The 21,544-nt window shown below is 35.2% G+C and overlaps 2 protein-coding genes across 4 annotated transcripts; one reads left to right on the top strand and one right to left on the bottom strand.

Annotated features, from left to right (window-relative positions):
• Window positions 1-319: 319 nt before the first annotated feature.
• Window positions 320-6,522, top strand: LOC132286504 (heparanase-like protein 1). 3 transcript variants are annotated; one of them, XM_059788854.1, is made up of 10 exons: window positions 320-472; window positions 1,275-1,535; window positions 1,662-1,698; window positions 1,865-2,048; window positions 2,442-2,590; window positions 2,669-2,902; window positions 3,608-3,797; window positions 3,938-4,063; window positions 4,215-4,314; window positions 5,848-6,522. In XM_059788854.1, exons 2-10 carry the CDS (start codon window positions 1,326-1,328, stop codon window positions 6,241-6,243), a joined length of 1,626 nt encoding a protein of 541 aa, XP_059644837.1. In that variant the 5' UTR covers window positions 320-472; window positions 1,275-1,325; the 3' UTR covers window positions 6,244-6,522. The 3 variants fall into 3 exon arrangements, with proteins under 3 accessions (XP_059644837.1, XP_059644838.1, XP_059644839.1); XM_059788855.1 differs by lacking the exon at window positions 320-472 and adding an exon at window positions 492-599; XM_059788856.1 differs by lacking the exon at window positions 320-472 and adding an exon at window positions 656-786.
• Window positions 6,523-11,884: 5,362 nt separating this feature from the next.
• On the bottom strand, window positions 11,885-19,016 carry LOC132286505 (probable leucine-rich repeat receptor-like protein kinase At1g35710). Its single transcript, XM_059788857.1, has 11 exons — window positions 18,775-19,016; window positions 17,831-17,978; window positions 16,730-16,801; window positions 16,071-16,142; window positions 13,431-13,502; window positions 13,188-13,331; window positions 12,961-13,041; window positions 12,791-12,862; window positions 12,618-12,689; window positions 12,279-12,350; window positions 11,885-12,186 (listed from the first exon to the last, which is right to left on the bottom strand). Exons 1-11 carry the CDS (start codon window positions 18,857-18,859, stop codon window positions 12,096-12,098), a joined length of 981 nt encoding a protein of 326 aa, XP_059644840.1. The 5' UTR covers window positions 18,860-19,016; the 3' UTR covers window positions 11,885-12,095.
• Window positions 19,017-21,544: the final 2,528 nt, after the last annotated feature.

The raw sequence follows: 21,544 nt of genomic DNA on the forward strand, positions 1-21,544 counted from the left end.
GTCAGAACAAACCGGAGCCCAATGACTAATCATTCCTTCACAAAGACAAAGGTCTAGTGAAGGTATAACTTCCAGTTTAAGATAAAAAATTACCTCTCACCTCACACAGCCTGGAATCTAAGCAATTACAGGAAAAAAAATAAAAAATCTCAGCAATTGCATGTCTGTGAATAAGCCACTCATTGCTTTAACCTCTGTTTTTTTTGAATTTTTTTCCTAAATGAGATTAGTTGTTAACTGTAAAACAAATTAGGAAAGTTTTGCCGAATCTGAGGTTAAGCCATTTCGTCCCACAATGTTCTTAATCATTGGACAATACAGCTTAAACAGAAACGCCAAAATAGAGACTGTGTGTGGCCCGTGGGGTAGAGAGAGAAAGAGCTAAGCTTTTTGCATTTAGCTGTACACGTTTATGATGTAATGCGTGTGTGAGGGATTGAGCTTCAGGCATGGTTTATTTCTGTCATGTGAGGTTAGTTTTCATCTGGGTTGTCCTTAAACTTTCTTGGATTGTATCTCTGTAGCTTTGGATTTTGTTCTTCTTTTGTGCTATGCACTTTTAATGGCTAAAAATCAGTTGGTTTTTCTTCTGATTTGGGGTTGGTTGTTTTGAAGACTATATTTGTAGTTAACACTCTTTCTTTTCTTCTGGATCTGATAGCTTTGCTTGTACTTCTGGTCTATATTTTAGATGGGACTGTGTCTATATCTATTTGTTCATTTGTCTATACATATTTATATATGTTCTTCTAATTCGTCTTCAGAACCCATTTCTTTAAAATGCAGGTCTGCAATCATTTTGTCTTTTCAAATCATTAACTTGGATTTCTCTTCTGTACTAAAAGTTGAGCTGATTTTTATTTACTGTTTATGGGTCTTCTTTGAAGAACTGTTGCTTTCATTGAACAAATTCAAAAGAATTTATGTCTATTGCGTTAGTTTGAATCTACACCTGAAACCCAGTGATTCTTCTTCGTGGTTCTTCTTGTTAGATATAAATATTTCTGTTTAATGGGTTAATTGAGTTGTTGGTAGATGCTAAAAGTATAAACAAATAGTCAGCTTTGTTTTCATCTTTTTCATATAAGAAGAAAACAATGAAAATACATCATGCAGGAAACTTGTTCTTTATAATTCTGAATTATTCTTTTACTGTTGTGTTGAGAAGGACCAATCTCATTTTCTTCTTCCTTTGTAGAAATAGTGAATTGCAGCCATGTCTTTAATTAATCTGCTTCTCTCTAATCTCTACATCGAATTTCTGTCTGTTGCAGTTGTTTGACGGAGTTTAGTTTGTGTTGAAGCCTATTGTAATTGCTCCGTCAATGGGTTTCTACTTCTCGTTGTTTCTCTTTCTGGCACATGTTTCTGCAATTTTGGCTCAAACCATTGAAGAGGCAATAATTGTTGTCAATGGGACTAAAGCTATTGCCAACACAGATCCTGATTATGTCTGTGCTACTATGGATTGGTGGCCTCGTGAAAAGTGTAACTACAACCATTGCCCTTGGGGAAATTCATCAGTGATAAATCTGGTAAGGATTCAAAAAATAATATTTATTAAATAAGAATTGAATCAGCTTTACCAGAATGTATAGTTCTTTTTGATGAATTGGAAACAAACAGAAATATGACTACTGTGTTCACTTCAATCTTACCAGGACTTAAATCATCCTTTTCTTGCCAAGGCTATTCAAGGTTTGTATGGCTGGACTGTTATGTTTTTACATTCTGGCTGGACTAGCTGTTCTTAAAATGTACAAGAATAATTGAAACCTGATGAAGAGAACAGGCCATTTAATTTTCGGATTTGTCAAGAACTCCTTTTCATTTATTTTCCATTTTTATATTGGTGGCTTAACAGCTTTCAAGCCCTTGAGAATAAGAATAGGAGGTTCTTTGCAAGACCAAGTACTATATGACATAGGAAATTTGAGATCTCCTTGCCATCCATTTCAAAGAAAAAAAGGTGGGTTGTTTGGATTTTCAAGGGGATGTCTACACATGGATAGGTGGGATGAACTGAACCGCTTACTCAGTAAGACAGGGTAAGATTTAAACTTTCCATTTTTTTCCTTTCAATCGTTTATTTTGGGTTTATAGTTAAAAATAAATGCTTAAATTCACTTATTAGGGTGGCCGATTTTGATCTGCTTCCTAAGATTTACTTTCAGTTGTTTCTTCTTTCAACATGTTGTTTAAAGAAAAGCCATACTATTTTTATAAACTCTAGGTTCTCTAATGCATAAAAAAACTTAAATTTCTCAAGCTTCTCTGCGAAACATTCCATCATTTAGATTGTATTCTCTCTCACAAATTTCCTTGTTTTATTCAAAGGAATATGCTGGTTATTCTTACTTATAACCTATTCATTTCCATGCTAAAGTAGGGTGTAGTTGTGCTTAACTGTGGTCTATTAATTTTTTGTCTGTTTTTTGTAGAGCACGTGTGACATTTGGCTTGAATGCATTACACGGGAGGCACCTCACTAAAAAGGAGCTTTGGGAAGGAATTTGGGATTCCAGTAATGCCTGTGATTTCATCAATTACACTATTTCCAAGGGTTACCAGATAGATTCATGGGAATTTGGTATGTCTATTATGCAAATCACTTTGTTTCTTGAACTCAGTCATGTGGTTTGCCTCATCTTTGCTTTTGCTGCTGCAGGTAATGAGTTAAGTGGCAAAGGTATTGGTGCCCATGTTTTTGCTGAACAGTATGGAAAAGACTTGATTCACCTTAAAGCTGTCATCTCTGAGTTGTATAAGAACTCTCAATCCAAACCACTACTTGTGGCACCCGGAGGATTCTATGATAAGGGGTGGTTTGATAAGCTCCTTCAGGTTTCAGGCCCTGATGTGGTTAATGTAATGACTCTTCATCTATACAATTTAGGTGCAGGTGGGTGAGTCTAGCTGATTTCTTAATATCCAATTATTTTCTGTATAACAAGTACGTGAACAGTTTTTTTGGATAGGTTAGCATACACACACCCAAATTGCCCCAATGGGAACTTAGATCCTAACCTTCCATATGGGAGGAGGAGGAGAAACCACTTTAGGTAAAGACTTGTTGATATATATGAACGTATGTTCATCATCATCATCATCTTGCCTTAAATGGCATGTCCGTTCCTGGCGAGAGAATAGAAAAAAGAATTGGGTCACAGTTTTTATGGCAGCAGAAAAAGGCCAACAACCAACAATCCACTGGATCCGTTTCATTATTGTCTTTAGGACAGAGAAAAAGATAATGAGTGAAATAAATTGCTATATGGTTATTGTTAACTGTCAATTGAATTAAAAAAATGTCACTGTTGAATCAGATATACATTGTCCAAAGTCATAATAAATGCAACATTTGTCTATACTAGTATGTATTACCAATTTGCCATGGGTGTCCATATATATCTGAACCATATATGTTTAAGTTGGAGCTTGAATTTTCATGTTTGGGTAACAACAAGGGCTAGATTTTATATATTAAATAATAGTCTCGTGCCATTCATTTGAACAAATCCGGGATCCACTGAAAAACACACTTCCAGTATTTATTGGACATATAAAGATCCATGAGCCAGTAACTTCTATTATTACTCTGTTTCAGGTGTTGACCCTCATCTTGTGCAAAAAATTCTGGATCCCCATCACTTGAGTGAAGTTTCAGTAACCTTCCGCAATCTTAGTGAAACAATTCAAACGAAAGGTCCTTGGTCTTCTGCTTGGGTTGGTGAATCTGGGGGGGCCTTTAACAGTGGTGGTCGTCATGTGTCTGACACTTTTGTCAACAGTTTTTGGTAATTTTTTCTTCTTGTTGCAATCATTAAATTCTGTCATCTTAAGCTTTTTCATCACATGAAAAGAGAAAATTTCATTGAGCAATTATGTCTTCTGTGATGGATATTTTTCTGAACTCATACTCATATATAAAAATTAGGTACTTAGATCAGCTTGGGATGGCCGCCATGTATAGCACTAAAGTGTACTGCAGACAAACTCTAATAGGTGGAAACTATGGTCTCCTCAACAGAACCACATTTGTTCCCAACCCCGATTATTACAGGCAAGGGCAATAAATTTAAAACTTTCTAATCAACTTCATATTTACTAACCATTAATTGAAATATATTATGTATTGAGCTTTTGTGCTTTTACTTTGTAAGATTCGTCTAATATGCAACTCTTGCATCTGTTGATTATCCGACTCTATACAGTGCACTTTTGTGGCATCGGCTGATGGGAAAAGAAGTTCTTGCTGTTAATACCAGTTCTTCGCCATATTTACGGTCATACGCCCATTGTTCAAAAGGAAGAGTAAGGGCTCTATTATATTTATTAATTATGTGATAAATTTATATAAAGGCCAAAAAGAAAAAGAAAAAAAAAAAAATTGCAGCAAGGTAAGAGGCGTTTGAGGCAACACTAATCTGAATGACTTGAATCTGGGGATCGTTGTGTCTCTAAGCACGATGAGATGGTCATAACATCATGTCAGTGATTATTTTAACAAAACTATTTTGTCCATCCAATATGATTTGTGCATGCAGCCAATCAGGCAAAGTTTTGAGATGAATGTGAACTTGCCTGATTGGTGTGCAACAAGTTTTTCATCATTTATTCATGGAAGACTATCTCATATACATGCAGAATCTTCTTATCTCTTGAGGGAATACCTAAGACATTTGGCTCAGAATATTTTTTTTCCCTAAACGAAAGACATTTCAGTTCACACAAGGCACACTTGTTGCACCTCAAAGCATGCATTCTAACACAAGCTCTCATACATTTGTATAGTAAATGGAATTGTGGTCACTGAAGCTCCATAAAGCCTCGTTTTTTTTATTTTTTTGGAGTGTTTATGAAGTCATATCACATTTATATAATCTCCGTACTAATGCTAGTTATGTCATCTTATGAATGTAGTCCTTTCTAATGTTATCCTTTGTTGTCTTATTACACAGTTTCCCTAAAATTGAGTGTAAACAAAAAATGGATGTTGATATAGATGTGGGAACAGTGGAATAAGAAAAATACTTGAGATGGTAGAAGTTCCACCACTCACAAATAATTTGAGTGAAAATGAACTACGATGGGTTGGTCATTTACAACATAGACCAATATTTGCATTTGGGAAAGAGTGAGGCTTTTTGCATTGAGGGTGTAAAGGAAGGAGGGCTCCAAAATTGATGTGACTGAGGCAAAAAGAGAAGACAGACGTAATAATATATGCAGTTTTAGTTAAATTTATGGTCCGATAGAGAAAAATGGCTGAAGAGGTTGAAATTTTAATATAGCTTATCTGAAATAATTAGGGCAAGATCATTCTTTTAGTTGAGTTGAATTGAATTGAGGAGCCTTTTTAAGTTGTTTCCAGTGTTCCTTAGAACACGCAAAGGAGAACTGGAAATCTACAATATAGTTCTTCATTACTTCTTGGGGAGTCATGGAACTGAAATCTGCTTTAGGGGCTGGTCACAGGGACCTTAGTTTTCAAGTTCTAACATTTGGGGAAAAGGGTTAAGGCCATAAATCTGTCTCTGTCTCTCCTATATTTCTTTTCACTTTTAGTGGCTTAATTCATATGCATCTGTTCCACATACGTACACAGTATATGAAGGTATATATCATAACTATGTAGATAATTTTTTAGGACATCCAACTTATGCGGATTAAGTCATGTTATTTCATTTTATATTTAGAAGGAACTTTAGGGAGCAAGTCCTCATACCTCTAAACTAACGAGTAATGTTGCCTCTTTGCGTCTAAAAAAGTAGTCTAAGTTCTAGCAACATTCCCTATTCTTGGAGCTCATTTTACCCCATATTAACTACTGTTGTCTTGTTACAGGCCGGTGTGACTTTGCTTCTGATCAATTTAAGCAACCAGACCAAATTTCATATTACTGTTGAAAATAGTATGGGCATTAACTTGGCCATTAAAGAGGATACGAGGCACATGGATAGGTCTTTCTGGCATGGTATTAAGAAAAGAGTTGCATGGGTTGGAAGCAAAGCATTGGATGGACCAATATTCAGAGAAGAGTATCATTTGACTCCAAACAATGGCAATCTCCGAAGCAAAACCGTGCTTCTAAATGGAACACCATTAGAGATTTCAGGTGGCGGGGATATCCCAAGTTTGAACCCAGTCTTGGTTGATATAAGTTCTTTACTATATATTCCTCCCTTGTCCATTAAGTTCATAGCATTGTCCCACTTTGAAGCTAAAGGTTGTCCACGATGATTCTCTACATTACGTTAGACATTATTTTCGCAGAATAATAGTGTTGTAAGGTAAGTGTAAAGCTCTTGTTGCAAAATATTGTCGAATGTTTGGTCCATCTTCAGTCTTCCCCTCCTAACACCCTGTGTAATTAGGACCACTATTGTATAATGGCGTTTTGATAATTGTAAGCTCTTAGTGCGAGTGTAGATATATTGAGGATACATGTTGTGGCAATAAAAAAGATTGCAACTTAATACTTATTTATTCTATATATATAATATTATTTATTTACAGTAATTTATTTTGTTCATCATTTACCTTAGGAATCTCTCAGCAAATCCATTTTAACATGGAAAAGCACATTGTTGGTTAGCATATTTCAGAACACAACATTGTATGCCTATGATGGACACAGAAAAAAAGGGAATAGAAAGATAACAACAAAGTTATATGTTCTATGCCATGTTACTTCAATTGTGAGTTACTAAAGCTAAAAGTATATTTTGGAGGAATAGACAATTTCTGTAGAAAATGGGTACAAAAGTGAATCAAGGCTTGTAATTCTAACCATAACTGGATAGTTCAGCATCATCAAATCATAAAAAATTTGTTGCGGCCTAGGATCCAAATACAAATCCTTCGTCACAGTATACATAGCATGTGTGTCTACAGTCCGGGCAACAAAACAAGGCATGCCCAATAAAGTGGGTTTTTGTATATGTATTTGTAAGGGTGTCTGAGAGCAGGTCCAATGGACAAAATTCCCGCGATATTGGGCCAGATTTGAAGATTGGACTGTTCCAATGGGGTAGCTAAAAATTGGGCCTCACCCATTGGATAACGGAATGGGTCGCGGTATTCCGCGACCCAGTTGGTGAGCCGTGGGCCTACCATGCGGGCCCGCATCCATTTTCTTTTAATTTTTTTTTTATTCTGGCCCAAAACTGATATTTAGCCCAAAATACTTTTCCTAAGGGCATGTTTGCTTGAAAAAAAAGGAAAAAAAAAATCAGTTTTTTGACTGATTTTGGGCTTTTTTTTTTTTTTTTTTTTTTTTCAAAATAATTGAACCAAAGAGCCGTGACACAACAAGTGCCTTTGCTTTTTTGGGCAAAAAAAGTTTAAAAAAAATAGATAAAAGTGTTTTTTTTTTTTTTTTTTAAATTTGCTTTTTAAAACGTTTTAGGCACTGTTTGGCTTACCCAAACAGTGCCTTAAAGGCTATATTGGCACAAAAACCTATTTTTTGAAATTTTTTTCGAAAAAATTCATTATATATATATATATATATATATATAACCTTTCATTTTTCCTGTATAAATACATCAACCCCTACTATTATTCACCTCATATATCTTCTCTAGTTTTCAACCTACAACTACAACCACTAAGTCATTTTCTCAATTTTTTAGTTATATTTTTTACTCAAGTTTAATTTCATGGATCCTTCACCACTATATTGCAACTACAACTCTCAATTCAACCAATCAAATGATAATTTTGATCCTTTCTTATTTGTTGGAGAAAAATCTTAATTTGTTGGAGATGAATATCAATTTCCGTCTCATCAACCTTCTCAAGTTTCTAACATTTCTACTGTAGTGCCATAATCCAGTAACTCCCAACCTCCCAGAAAGCAAAGGGCTATTCGGCCTCCTAATTGGTTTAAGGTTGAAGATGAGGCTTTATGTTATGCGCGGATGGCCATTAGCAATGATGCGGATGGCCATTAGCACTGACGCGGTCATCTGTTCAGACCAACAAAAGACAGCGTTATGGATCCGAATTCAAGAAAGTTTTGAGCAACACGTTAGTGGTGCTGGTACACCTAAAAGAAATCATATCGCTTGTTTAAATCGTTGGTCTATCATGCAACAAATGATTACCAAATTTTCTGGATGCATGGCCCAGATCGAAAGGAATTACCCCAGTGGGCAAGACAATGAGTACAAGGTAAGCTATTTATTATATTAAATTTAATTGGTAGATATTTTAAAGATTTGTCTTCTAATAATTATTATTATTTTTTTATTTTTTTAGATGATAGCAGCCAAAGAGTTGTTTGCTCTTCAAAATAACACCGAATTTAAGTTTGACAGTTGTTGGAACATTTTGAAGAGCAACAATAAGTGACATTTACATTGTCAAAAAGAATTGACATCAAAAAAAAAAAAAAAAAAGTAGAAGAAGAGGAGTGGAATCCACATTGATGATAGTGTGCCTATTGGTCACTCAGACCCATCTATTCCATCAAGTAATGCAACAACGACACCAAGTTTGGTTGAAGGATTAGCACACATAGGCGAAAATGATCCGACGGATGTTGAAGAATGTCAGCGACCAGAAGGATGAAAAGCACCAAAGCAGAGGCAAAATAAGGATAAAAAACAATTTGAAAGTCAGAATGATTTCATTAGCAAATTCGATCATGCAACAGCCCTTTATCAAAGACAATCTGAAACTCTTGAGGCCACCCAAATAGCATGAGAGGCATGCAAAGCAGATAAAGAGAAAACTAGACAACTCGAGCTTCAAAGCCAACTAAGAGAGATTGAAAACAAACAAAGAGTTAAAGAAATATTAATCATGCAAAAAAATCCAAAATTGATGCCAACATAAGCCAGGAAAGTATAGCTAATTGAACGCCAAAATGAAATATTAGCATCTATACGCGCACGCGGTAACTCAAGTTTTCCATAAGATTATCTCAAGCATTCCATATGATTGTTCTATTTTTCCTAGTTGTTATGTTTTTAATTCATGTCGTATTGTATTGTTTTTTATTTGTATTGTATTGTTTAAATTTATATCGTATCGTATTGTTTTTAATAATAAATATTATATTGTTTAATTTTTTTTATTTATGATATAGCCGTTTTAAAAATATAGCTCTTAGGAAAAAGTTAAAAAAATAAAATTTATTAAAAATTTAAAAAATATTAATATTTTTGGAGAGCGAAAATGTATCATTAGAGTATATCCGATAGCTAAAATTTGGAGATTCTAAAACGCTGACGCAGCTATGAGAAATGCTGACGTGGCTATTGAAAAATGCTGATGCGCCAAATTCGGAGAGCCTAAATTCGGAGAGTCTATTGGAGATGCCCTAAGGCCGAATCAGGCAACCTTATGTTTTTGCAGGGATTGTGTGACTGCGATTGTGGGCCCCGCCACGTGGCGTCACCATATATGTGGTGGGGCCACACTCACATATATATATATATATATTCTCTAAAAGTAGGAGGATGTATTGTTGTTCAATAAAAAATAATAATAATAATAATTTTCTATTTGATAATCTTCCATGTATATTTCTTAGTCATTAAAGGCACAATTTTCATTTCAATGAAGGCTCTGGATTTATTTATTGTTCGGGCAAATCTGTTAGGAGAGTTGGGCGCTCTACTAGCTAGATCACTGGGCGCTCGACCGGCTAGACCACTTAATAATGTCAATTCTGAATTGATGTCAACTCTGTATTATATTAAGGGAAAAATCACATATCCCCCACGACTATCATTTTCGTCCAAAAAACCACCACTAAAATTAAACACCCTGGACTATAAAACGTCGTCAAGTTACCTCAATTTACAAAAATACCCGTCTTCTTCCTTCAACACCTACAATCACAGACAGCACTAAAGAGAGCCTTTTTTTATTAAACCAGTGAGTTTGTGTGTGTGTATATATATATATATATATATATATATATATATATATTTCTACACATATAGACAGACATTTCTGTAATCTGGGCAATCTAAAACCAACTACTCCATACAGGGGCTTCACATGTCACTTTCCACCACAGCAAGGTATATTCATGTCCAATTCATTGAAACTAGTCAAGGCCGTACACGTGGATAACAAACATGTTTTAGAGATAATCAGAACCGATTGCCGGTGGATGCACAGATTCAGAGAGAGAGAGAGAGAGGTTGAGTACAAACAAAAGAGTTTTTTCCGGAAAGAAAACAAACAAGATGAATAAACAAGAACATTAGAGTTGAAGGATATAGCCCATGCAGTGCACATAAATTTAATAAATTACAAGACACCCATCAAAGTTCACAATCAAAACAAAATCTGAATACAAACAAAATCTGGCCACTTCTTTATTGGTACTCTCTCTACATATATTATATCTGATGTTCTATATATATATATATATATATATATTATATACATACACATGTAATTTTGGGTTTTGGAATGAGTATAAAAATGGCATGTAATTTTGGGTTTCATGGAATGAGTATAAAAATGGTTGAAGGTACGTCAATGGAACAAGCTTGAGAGAGAAGAAAAAGGGAAAGACCAGAAAGCTTCACCATTGTCAAAACCAATAGCTTCAACATCGTCAAACTCCATGGACACCGGCCAAAGCTCAACTACCAATTTCTGTTCATTTCAGATAGCTTATCCATTGGTGGACTTAGATTCTCGGCATAAGATCTTGGCTTTCTTAATCAGCAGGCGCCCCTTTTATTTAACTGACTTGTTAATCAGAAGGTGCAGGTCTGGATCATGCTTGCTCTGTTTCTTTGATGGGTCTGGTTTTAGAAAGAGAATGGTAGAGAGAGAGAGGGACGAAGAGGAAGAAGATTACTGTTTTAAATTTAATACCTTGTTTAACCCTCCACGGTGACCTTGTGGTCGCTGAGCAGAACCAACGAGTCGAGAGTGGGTCGCCATGATAGCCACCCAAATGCAGCAACTTAGCTACCCAAGCTGCTGCCGTGAGAAAAACCGCGACTTTGTGGTCGCTATTCTGGCAAAAGCTCCAGCAACCACAGCAGGTGCAGGCCGTCAGTCCGGGTTGTCCGGCTATCTGAACAATGATTGTGAAACTGTCAAGTAATTCGTCAAGATTCTGGGTTTTGATTTTAGGAAGAAGACTCGGGGGTATTTTTGTAGTCCAACGAAGACGAACTGTTTTCATTAGAATCCACCATAATCAAAATTTGCTCAGTTGCTTCAAAATTTGCTGATTATCCAATAACTGATATTATAGAAGAACCAAAACCAACTATTTTCATCGAACTAGGTGAATAAGACTCGGGTATTTTCATAATTTTATAATAATATTATAAGTTTTAAATTTAACAATTAAATTATAAGGGCAGTTTTGTTATTTTATACCAATTTGGGGGTAATGTGATGACGTTTTATAGTTTAGGAGGATGTTTAATTTTAGTGGGGACTTTTTGGATGAAAATATAGTATAGGTGAGTTATGTGATTTTTCCCCCTTATATTATATGTTAAACCTTGTTCAATTAAAATTATTTATCTTTGTTTCAAATGGTCAAACCAATTTAGCTAAATTATCTCATTGTATTTTCAATGGATAATAATTTATTGCAGAACCATCCTAATTTCTACATTTCAACCAAAATGTGTGTTTCTTACACAAGCAATATAACACTGAAAGTTGGTTCAATAACCATTCTGTAGAAATTATCTTCAAAAACTTAGAAGTAATCAGCTATATCACAATATTCGCATAAATGCTCCATTAACTCATTCTGCTTTAATTTTTATAACCAACATCATCTAATCTCTCATTCTTTAGGTCAAGAAATACCTTAAAAACTGCATTATAAAATTGCCACAGAAGCGATTTTATCATATTTAAAAAGTAATACAAGGTAGTCAAATTTTTGAGGCAAATCATCTTTGGGATTTAATTTATAAGTGAATCTTCTGTACAATGCAAGCACCAATTGGCCAATTAAGAACTGACAATGAACCACTAACAACTACTTAAAACCCTGGAACCCTAAAATCAATGAAGAGTAGCTCAACATTTTTTCTCCTAAAATATAGATACATACCCTAAATATACTATGACAATGAATTACATGATGACTAAAACAGGAATTCAGTGTCAGAAACTTCAAGGACCTTGTGTACACCTATAGGCTTTACGCCTGGCCGGAATCTGCTTCCTTCGATGTACCTGCAGTAGAATATAAGAGTTAAAAATGCAAGTGTTTAAGAATTTCTATTAGAAGCTAACTTTTTTACTTCAAAATAATGGAGTCAACTCACATTTCTTTCAGAAAAGGGTGCTTATAAAATGCATCTAGAATCCTCCCTGTAAATTGGTTATGATCCAAGTACCTAATATTGTTGAAGTAAAGGAGCACATGTCAAGCAAAAACGAAAATGGCAAGCATGTAGCATTTTATTGGCAACCTTCCATTAAAATGACTCTACGAAAGCTTTTCCCATCATCACACTTGAATAATTATAATACTTTTCAAAACACACACACGAGGTGGGTAATCAAATTACATCGGGTTAACCAAAGAACACTAATATGTTTGCCACCAAATAAAACAGAGTCTCCATGATCAATTACAATCCATGTTCCAGGCAGAAACTCACAGGTATGTTAGTCTAGGAATATGGGCAAGCGCTGATGGTATGGCTCCAGACATCTTGTTGTAAGACAGGTACCTAAAGCAAAAGCACCAATCAAATTTCATTATCTGAAAACAAATATACATCTAACTAGGGGAAAGCAAGCCTGACCACTCATACAGATTAATAGTACTTACAGAATTTCCAAATTTGTCAAGTTTGCAAGCTGTGCCGGAACTCCTCCAGTGAAGAAGTTATTATTCAAATAGCTTAAGTATCAGAATTACAAAAGATTCTTCAGCGTGTCAGATTCAGTTATACAAATGTATCAACGTAATAACAACAAACTGGACAACAATTAACTTACAGGTTGCGTAGAACTGGAAAACTTCCTTCAAAACGAATAAGTTCCCTAAGGGTACCCACCAAATGGTTGTTACCAACATCCCTGAAAAAGGATGTATATTAAATTGTTAAACAAAAAATGTGGATGGTAGCTAAGGACAGTTCTCCTTACAAAAATAAGAAGAGGATAATATGAGACATAAAATATTTACTCTTCTAAAATGTGGCAAGGAGAAGGTGGAATATTACAAGTGTCTAAGGTTTTCCAGGGTCCCCAGTTCCGGTGGAATTCGCCCCATGAATCGATTCTCATGAAGATATAGATAGCGAAGCTCTGGTAGACTTGCAAGCTCCTTGGGAATTTCCCCTTTAAAATTATTGAAGCTCAGATACCTACATAATTTCATTTAAATATCATTAACTGACAAAACAGAGAGAGAGAGAGAGAGCACAAATTCTAGAAATATCTCCATGAGAAAGAAATGTACTCACAAATGTGTTAGTTTCTTCAGCTCACCAATTTCAGGAGGAATGACATCTTGCAGCTTATTCCACCTCAAATTTCTAACATGGAAAGACAAAATATAAGAAACCAATGAAAAGATCAATGCCATATATCAAATGCAAAGAATAGTTTCTTCATAGATGATGATCATCATCACCATCAAATGTAACATAGAATGGTTCCAGAAATTAGAGAGAGATTGTCTGCCAAATGATGTGCTAGGTAGAAAGCAAAACAATAAATAGCTGGATGAATGAGCTTGAATTAAAATAAAAAATTGGCTATTGGATGGAAAGACTCCTTGAGATGCTATGTTAGTCTTAAAACTATAGAAGATACATTTTATTAATACCCTTGCGCAATTAGATCTTATCGACATCAATTTCAAATAAATCATTTTACCTTATTTCATCTTGTTTGTTGAAATCCACACATATAAGGTTCTCAAATCAACCTACTCACCTTGTTGAAACCTAAATCTAAATTACTAAATATAAATTTAAGCCATAGTAATTATATAACTGAACTTGAATCCGCTCATGTCAAATCCTTCAATCCAAATTAAACATAAAATCCAAAGTGGATGTTAGAACACATGTTTACAGTGTTGGAAAATTTAGGAACAAATGCAGTTAGTGGTTTGAACAAAATGAGTGTCCGAGTCATCACTTAGTCTAATTTTGGTCAACTCAATTGGAAGCTACAAGAACGAGTGGACACTGGTAGCCAGAGATGGGAGAGCATGGATGATACAGTTGGAAGTGCTTAGAGATTTTGATCACACTTAAGGTGAGGTAAGTGAGACCTTAGCCAACTTACATTTTCGGTGACTAAATTGTTAGTTAGACCTGGACCTACCCTGAACCTAGGTGTTTTAGTTTTAAGGTGATGAACAGATTGTGTTTAGACTTGTTAGGAATCAAAAGGTACTAGAGGATTTGAACAGAAGTTGGAATGTCCGTGGTATGTCAAGACAAATTAACCAGTACATTTAATTATACATATGATCACGTTTCGCCACTCACCAATGAAGATGATTTACCGCTTCCCAACCCTTACATATGCAACTATATATTGATCTCTTCTCATACAATAGGGCTCCAGTCTTAAAATTCCATTCTGCAAGAAAAAAGAGTACATTGTAACCTCCATCTCAAGATATAGTTTAGTAAATTTCATTTTTTGCAGGCCATCGTGGCTAAAATCATCAGAACCTACAGGTACATAGGTGATTCAATTTCGATGCTAGGAATCCAGAAATGGAATGCCCTATTCATTGGAACTTTTGAGAGAGAGAGAGAGAGAGAGAGAGAGAGAGAGAGAGAGAGAGAGAGAGAGAGAGAGGGAGGGAGAGGGGGAGGGGGGGAAGTGCCACTGATGTTGGTCGATCCATGCCATCATCTGACTTGAATCCTCTGATCTTGTATTTCAAAGAATGCATCTCAGATTTTCTGCTATTAGCAATCTCCATAGGGGATTTCTAAAAGACAATTTTATCCTTATGCGTGCTCACTTGAAAGGAGATCTTACTTGTGTATAATCTTGTTATTAATTAGCTGTTATCTTACTTCTTTTTTTGTTACGCATGATGAAGTTCAGAGTCTGATGAGACATTCTTCTGAGGCTAGTATAGTCTCAAGTGATCCGAGACACAGAGCAAAAAATCTGCTTCCATGAAAAACAAGTCCAGGAATGTTGAATTTGGCTGCAACATCAGTTGCTCACGGGAAGAAAATGTCTGCGACAAGGCAATCAGGATGGCCTTCTTGTAGGACATGCTCGAGTGGTTCTTGGAGCATTGTGAAGGCCTTGAAAAAGTTGGGAAGCATATCTTCGGAGTCAACTTGATCAACATTTTTGCATCCTTCAGGTAAGCCTGCTCCACTGCAGGGAATTTGATGACACTGACAGAAATTTGGGTACCCAAATTTTTGGTTGTTTGGATTGCTTTGGTGAAGATAGGGCATTGAGAGGAGTGTTCTTCTTTCCATTCATGGCATATGGCCACATGATACCCACTCTGGACATGGCCAAACTATTCGCTTCATGCGGTGTCAAAATTTGGAACATACATACAAAATTTGGAACGTATAATGGGAAATGTTCCACTTCAGTACACTTGCACTATGCTTTTTTTTTTTCAAAAACAAAACAGAAGAAGAAGAAGAAGAAGAAGAAGAAGAAGAAGAAGAAGAAGAAGAGAAGGAAATGACACAATTGTGCTTCAAAAGCACTCTCACATTCCACAATTGTCCCAAAAAGTACACTTACACTCCACTTTTGAGAGGTAATTCCATAATTGTTCCATTTTTTTTCTTAAGAAAATCATTTGCAGTGCAATAGTCAAAAGTGATGTGTGAATATCACATCCCTATATAACATATCACACCACTTTATAGCAATTAATTATAATCACGTATATCTGATGCTTAGGCATCATTATTGGTCTATCTTTAATTATATATAATGAAGCATTTAAGAACTCCAAATATGAAGGAAGGTGGGAGAAGAGGGATGCTAGAGCTCAACAACACAAATAGGAATGAGGAAAATATTTTAAAATGAATTAAACAAGAAATTTTCCATATATTTAATACTAATAACCACTAGAGAGAAGAGAAAGGTACAGTATTCTAAGCCATTTCAACCGTCCAATTTGAGGAGGGATTGGCCCTGTAAGTTTGTTGTTATGGAGATCCCTGCAACATTGAGACAGATTTAAACAATTATATTTCCTTTCAAATGAAGTAAAATAAATTTTGTAAACAGAAAAGAGAACCTTTCTTTGCAGTACTAAATTACAAGAGAGTTTCTCCAAGAACATAAGAAACTATTTCTAGCTTGATGAAAACAAGCAACAACGAGATGCATACATAACAGCTTCTGCATTTTTGCACAATATAGTGTCATTTTGAAAATATAATAGCACACAACACCAATGGGTAGCTCATGATTAAGGCATGCCAACTGCACATAGAACCATTTACTCCCTTCGACATCCACTGGTGCAATATAAAACATGGCAGGTTTCATTAATATTATTGTAGTGCAATACCCTTATAAACAGCATATGCAATAGATTTAGTCCTTTAAAGACACGAACAGCAGTAAATGTAATGAAGTTAAATTCCACTTAAAAGTTATACAAGATAAACTGCACAGAATGCAACATGTAGATTATACACCCATTTTAACATGAGTAGAATTATAGTAAAACCTTTTTGAGTTCAAAGTTCATTCTAATTACATTAATACTAACAGGGCAACGAGGGGGGAGAGATCTTACAGCCTTGTCAAATCTAACAAATTGGTCACGGCGGTAGGAAAAGGCCCGACAATTGATACTGCATAAACTTCCCTGCATATCGAAAATACTCATAGATAAGGATCAAGGGGCAATATCAATCCCCTGGAACATAACATCAACTGTACTGCAAGAAGAAATTCAACATAAGGCCCAGATGATCCGTATATTTTGATTTAATGAATATTTTCAAAAATATTCAGAGTATCTTAAATAACAAGTTTAACACAATTAAATCCATAACATCTTTATCCATATCGTCAGACAGAGTCTCTACCGAGACAGCAGTGATTTTTTGTTCTGGACGAGATCTCAGCTGACTCGGACCCGACTCTGGGCTCTGGCCAAGTCAAAGTCGACTTGATCAAGTTGGCTGAGTCTTACAATGATGCTTACAATGGTTAATTGCTCACAATCAAAACCATTGTGCTCATTATATATTTTCTTGATCATATTGCAACTATGCAATCAAAACCATAACATCCTTAGACTCCTTACTGCAAAGGCATGAGCTACAATACGTGACCAAGAAGAGGTGGTTGCAGATAGTGTGCTAGAGGGTGAAATGGACAAGCTGCAGAGTGGAGTAAGTGAACTGTCCAGTGAAGAATGGGGAGCTGAGGATTGTGAGCAAGATGAGGTGGTTGCAGATTGTGTGCAAGAGGGTGATGTGGACAAAGTGCATAGTGTAGTAACTGAAGTGTCCAGAGAACAACATGAAGATCATTGCTGTTTGTAAATATCAAATGGTAACAAAAACGACTTCATTTTAATTTGTCGGGCTGTTTTGTAGCTTTGCATCATATATTTTAATCTTTTTTTCATTGTACAAGGACGAAAGTATAATTTTGCATGTCCTTTAACAGCCAGCTATGAATTGGCCTTGCTAATTTTTGAAAGTTAAGGAGGACTTTTTTGCTTCAATAGGAGAGTGCTTGCAAAATATGACTAGTTCAAGGGGTTTCCTTGAACTAAAATTATGAAAAAGAATTCCTTGTAGGAGTACAACTAAAATTATGAATGAAATAATATTGAGAAAAGAACGTATCACTGGACATCAGCGTATAAATGAATACTACTTACAATTCTGTCACAACCCGAAAATCTCCCAGTGTTGAACATGTGACGCCAGACCAAGGTGGTAGATTACCATCTCCACAGGGATCATCTCCAACCCATGAATATACCACCCTCCATCCTAGTGATGCTTTAATTTCATTCAAAGCTTTCACTGTAACAAACAACACCATTATTATAGTCCCTCGAGTGCACAAAAAAAGATTATTAATTCAGACTCTCAATTCCTTCCAAATCAACTCCACAATCTAACATATCACTACTAGGGAAAAGGGTCTGGACCAAACACCTAATGGGTCCATTTAGTAGAACAGCCAGATAAAAAGCAACCAGATTAAACTGAACTTATAACCTGTTCAATTCGTTAATTCTATGGAACATACTTGAAAAAAATATCCTAGTGAATTTTTTGAAAAATTTGAGTCAAATCAAATGGTCAAAAACTTCAAACCATAAACAGGGTTAACTCAAGTACAGTCCATCAACTAAGTGAAACCTATCATATAATTGGTAATATTAGTAATTGAAATGAAATAACTAGGTAGAGGACAATGTAAAAACTCAGATCTTTTGCAAGAGAAACGAGTCTCAATGAACTGCTGGTTTTACATAATGAATATGAATAAATTGATCGGTACACAAGCACACTTTAATCTGATATTATGTGTTAGTAACAGAAAACAAAGAAAACTCAGAGCGTTAATACTGATAATCCACAATCAAAATATTGGAAAACTTAATTTCAAAACCTAATAAAAAACAGAGTAATGATCCAATGACACCTAAAATAAGAGTTTTATTTATACTTGTTACTGATAATCAGGAAACAAACAACAAAACGAAATTACAAGCATTTCAATGCAGAAAAATCTAAAATATCGAATTAAGAGTGAGACTTCTCAGTTAAAAAATCTACAAGAATTGTAATCAGAGAGAGATCTGTGAGTTACCATCTCTTTTGAGTGTTTTGCTGTGAGCGATCCCGAAAAGGAGAGAGAAAATGAAAAAAACATTTGATGCCCATCGAGGAACCATTTTAGAGAGAAAAATTGAAGTCACAGACTCAAACTGAGGAGAGAGATGGAGTTACAAGACTCTCAACTCAGTTTAGACTCTGCAAATGGTTGGGTCCCACAATATGGAGTGTATCGTCTTGCTATAGAGAAATGATTGGATCGCGGCGAAGAAATTTATGAATCAAGCTTTGGAAAAGTTTATTCGGTACGGAATAATTAAAGATATTTTTAATTTTATTTTTGATCAAAGCTTCTTTGTTTTCAAATATTATTTTTTAAGATAAAATATTCTTTTATTTTTATTTTATAAGTGTTTAGTAAAGTTGAAATCGAATTTATAGAACATGTAAAATAATAAATAAGTTATTTTTGTTAAATTTTAATTTTTTTTTTTAGTAAATATTTTATAACAACTTAACAACAGAATATAAAAAAAAATATTTTTTGAAAAATATTTTACTTCCAAACAAAACGAGCCCCAAAAGCATAAAAGTCCTCGCTTTTCAAAATAATTGGTGAGAGAGTTCAACTCTTCACAAGACAAATAAATGCGTGAAATTTTTGTCAAAATTAAAAAAATATGTTTATATGTTTTTGGCACAATTAAATATTAATCAAAGTATAAAATGATTTTTTGAGTGTTCAATTTAATGTTGAGTTTTGGTATTTATGCAATCAATACACCTTGTATGCTAGCATAGTTCACTTTTATGATGATAATCATATATTTATTTTGTGTTCGAACAAAGTGATACCAAATAATAGGAATTGATATTCAACAAATTTTATTTTATTTCTTTATATGCTTTTCGACATAAAATAAAAGGGTGCCATTACTTTTATTTTATTTCTTTATATGTTTTTTCAACATAAAAAAAAAGGGTGTCATGACTTAAAAGTGAAATATAACCATACTTTCTTTTGAATAAATGAAATCATTGTGGGAAACTTAATAAAAGGAAATAATATTTTTCCCTTGTACAATTGTTCGTAATCCCCATGCACGTCTAATCTAATTCACAATTGGAAAATGTCTGAACTTCTGGCAAATAAATGCTTTTGAGAATTACGGAGAGCACCGCGAGCGCAAGCGTGCGTGTAGAGAGAGAAAACAAGAAACAAAGTGAATCACACCAAAATGAAAACTTGACACAAGGTTAATGGTTCAGAACCTGGCTTTAGAGTATGCGATTAAGTATTAGACAAGCTAAAATAGTAGCAGCGATGGTCTTGCAATTTTCAAGGTCTACAAACTCAAGCCATGACATAAACAAATTCAATGGAAAATTCGACAAAAAGAAAGAATTGTATTGGTGCAATGCTCTTCAAAGGATGTAGTTATTTCCCTGTAATAGTCCTTCAAAGCTTTTGAGAGTCTAGTTATTTCCCTGTAATTGTCCTTCAAAACTTCGGAGTCAATATCACATGTATACTACTTCAAATGGCAAACCAGCTTCTATGCTCTTCATCATAAAGTCCATGACAAAACCACCTTTTTTTTTTTTTTACACACATGCCTCACTGAACCTCAAATCCCTGACCTCCCCTTTGGAAAGTAGAGGTCTGGTTGGTAAACCACCCATTTTTTTGTCTTGTATTTGTTGCTTAATAACAGGATCCCCAGGGTCTTCGTTTCTCACCCTCACACAATTCTTCACAACTTGAACACAATCTTCAATTCTCTCTCTTATCTCTTCCAACTCTTCCGTATATCCACCGCGAACGCTGAAGCTATGCAAGCCAATGACAGACTCATATAAAAGGATACAGTCACTATCGTCATGTCCAATGAAGTAGCTAATATAATGATTCAAATGTGTACGCATGGACTGCATCGGCACAAGAACAGCCTCACGATCAGAGTGACATAAGCTTGGGTGTGAAGCTTCACTAGTTGATGCTTGGCCAGACATAAAATGGGTCATAAAAGAAGCTGCAGTTGTATCTTCCATTGGGATCCAAACAAGCTCCCTCTGTTGGGCTACCACCACCAGATGAAAAATCCAACCAATATTATTAAAACTAAGCTAAAGATGCTTTAGTGAGGTAGGTAAAAAAAAAACACGATCTCTTAATAAATGAATGCATGATAAATGAAAAGTGAATCCAGGGTTTGTTTACCAAGCAGTTTCGTGTTACCGATCAATGATAATCACCTTAGGGACATGACAGACTACAGTTTTGTGTTTACCAAGGCTAGCTGTCATAACGTCAGACTACATATGAAATCAGCGATGCACAGAATGGTTACCTTTGCTAGCAGGCACTAAGCAGCTACATTCCCAGTTTGTGCACATCTGTGTTAACAAGACACTACTGTGCTAGAAGCCTGGAATAAATCGTATTGACCTTATTTCCTCACATTATCAAAAACTGCAGCTTTTAAGACATCTCAATCTTTAGCAGCCTTCAAAAAAACCCTACAGCTGCAACTATAGGGTACAAGAAAAAGAAAAAAACTTACATTTTAGTAAAACATCATGGAAACAGTAAAAAGCATTTAAATAGAAAGAGTTTGAGTTGCCGCAGTACAAGTGGCGAGGATAAAACTCATTCCAAGTTGGATACGCGTCAAACATTGTCCAAGCTAAACGCATAGACTCTGAAGGCAAATTAACCAAGCTGGAGCTTAGATCCGACACAACAAAATCAGCTGAATCTAGGAGACAGACTTGGACCCGAGATTGAAACTTGTTTCATGCTG

The sequence above is a fragment of the Cornus florida genome, unplaced genomic scaffold, assembly GCF_030987335.1.
Source record: "Cornus florida cultivar Cherokee Brave unplaced genomic scaffold, ASM3098733v1 CherokeeBrave_3.0.0_Hap2_Chr11, whole genome shotgun sequence".
Classification (NCBI taxonomy): Eukaryota; Viridiplantae; Streptophyta; class Magnoliopsida; order Cornales; family Cornaceae; genus Cornus; species Cornus florida.

Excerpts from the sequence above, each read along its gene's own strand:
- LOC132286504 (XM_059788854.1), top strand. The coding sequence starts at position 1,326 with ATGGGTTTCTACTTCTCGTTGTTTCTCTTTCTGGCACATGTTTCTGCA. Across the intron at positions 2,591-2,668 it reads GATAGATTCATGGGAATTTG|GTAATGAGTTAAGTGGCAAA; the intron begins GTATGTCTATTA and ends TTGCTGCTGCAG. Across the intron at positions 4,315-5,847 it reads CCCATTGTTCAAAAGGAAGA|GCCGGTGTGACTTTGCTTCT; the intron begins GTAAGGGCTCTA and ends GTCTTGTTACAG.
- LOC132286505 (XM_059788857.1), bottom strand. The coding sequence starts at position 18,859 with ATGGTTCCTCGATGGGCATCAAATGTTTTTTTCATTTTCTCTCTCCTT. Across the intron at positions 17,979-18,774 it reads CAAAACACTCAAAAGAGATG|TGAAAGCTTTGAATGAAATT; the intron begins GTAACTCACAGA and ends TGTTTGTTACAG. Across the intron at positions 12,187-12,278 it reads CACCCTTTTCTGAAAGAAAT|GTACATCGAAGGAAGCAGAT; the intron begins GTGAGTTGACTC and ends ATTCTACTGCAG.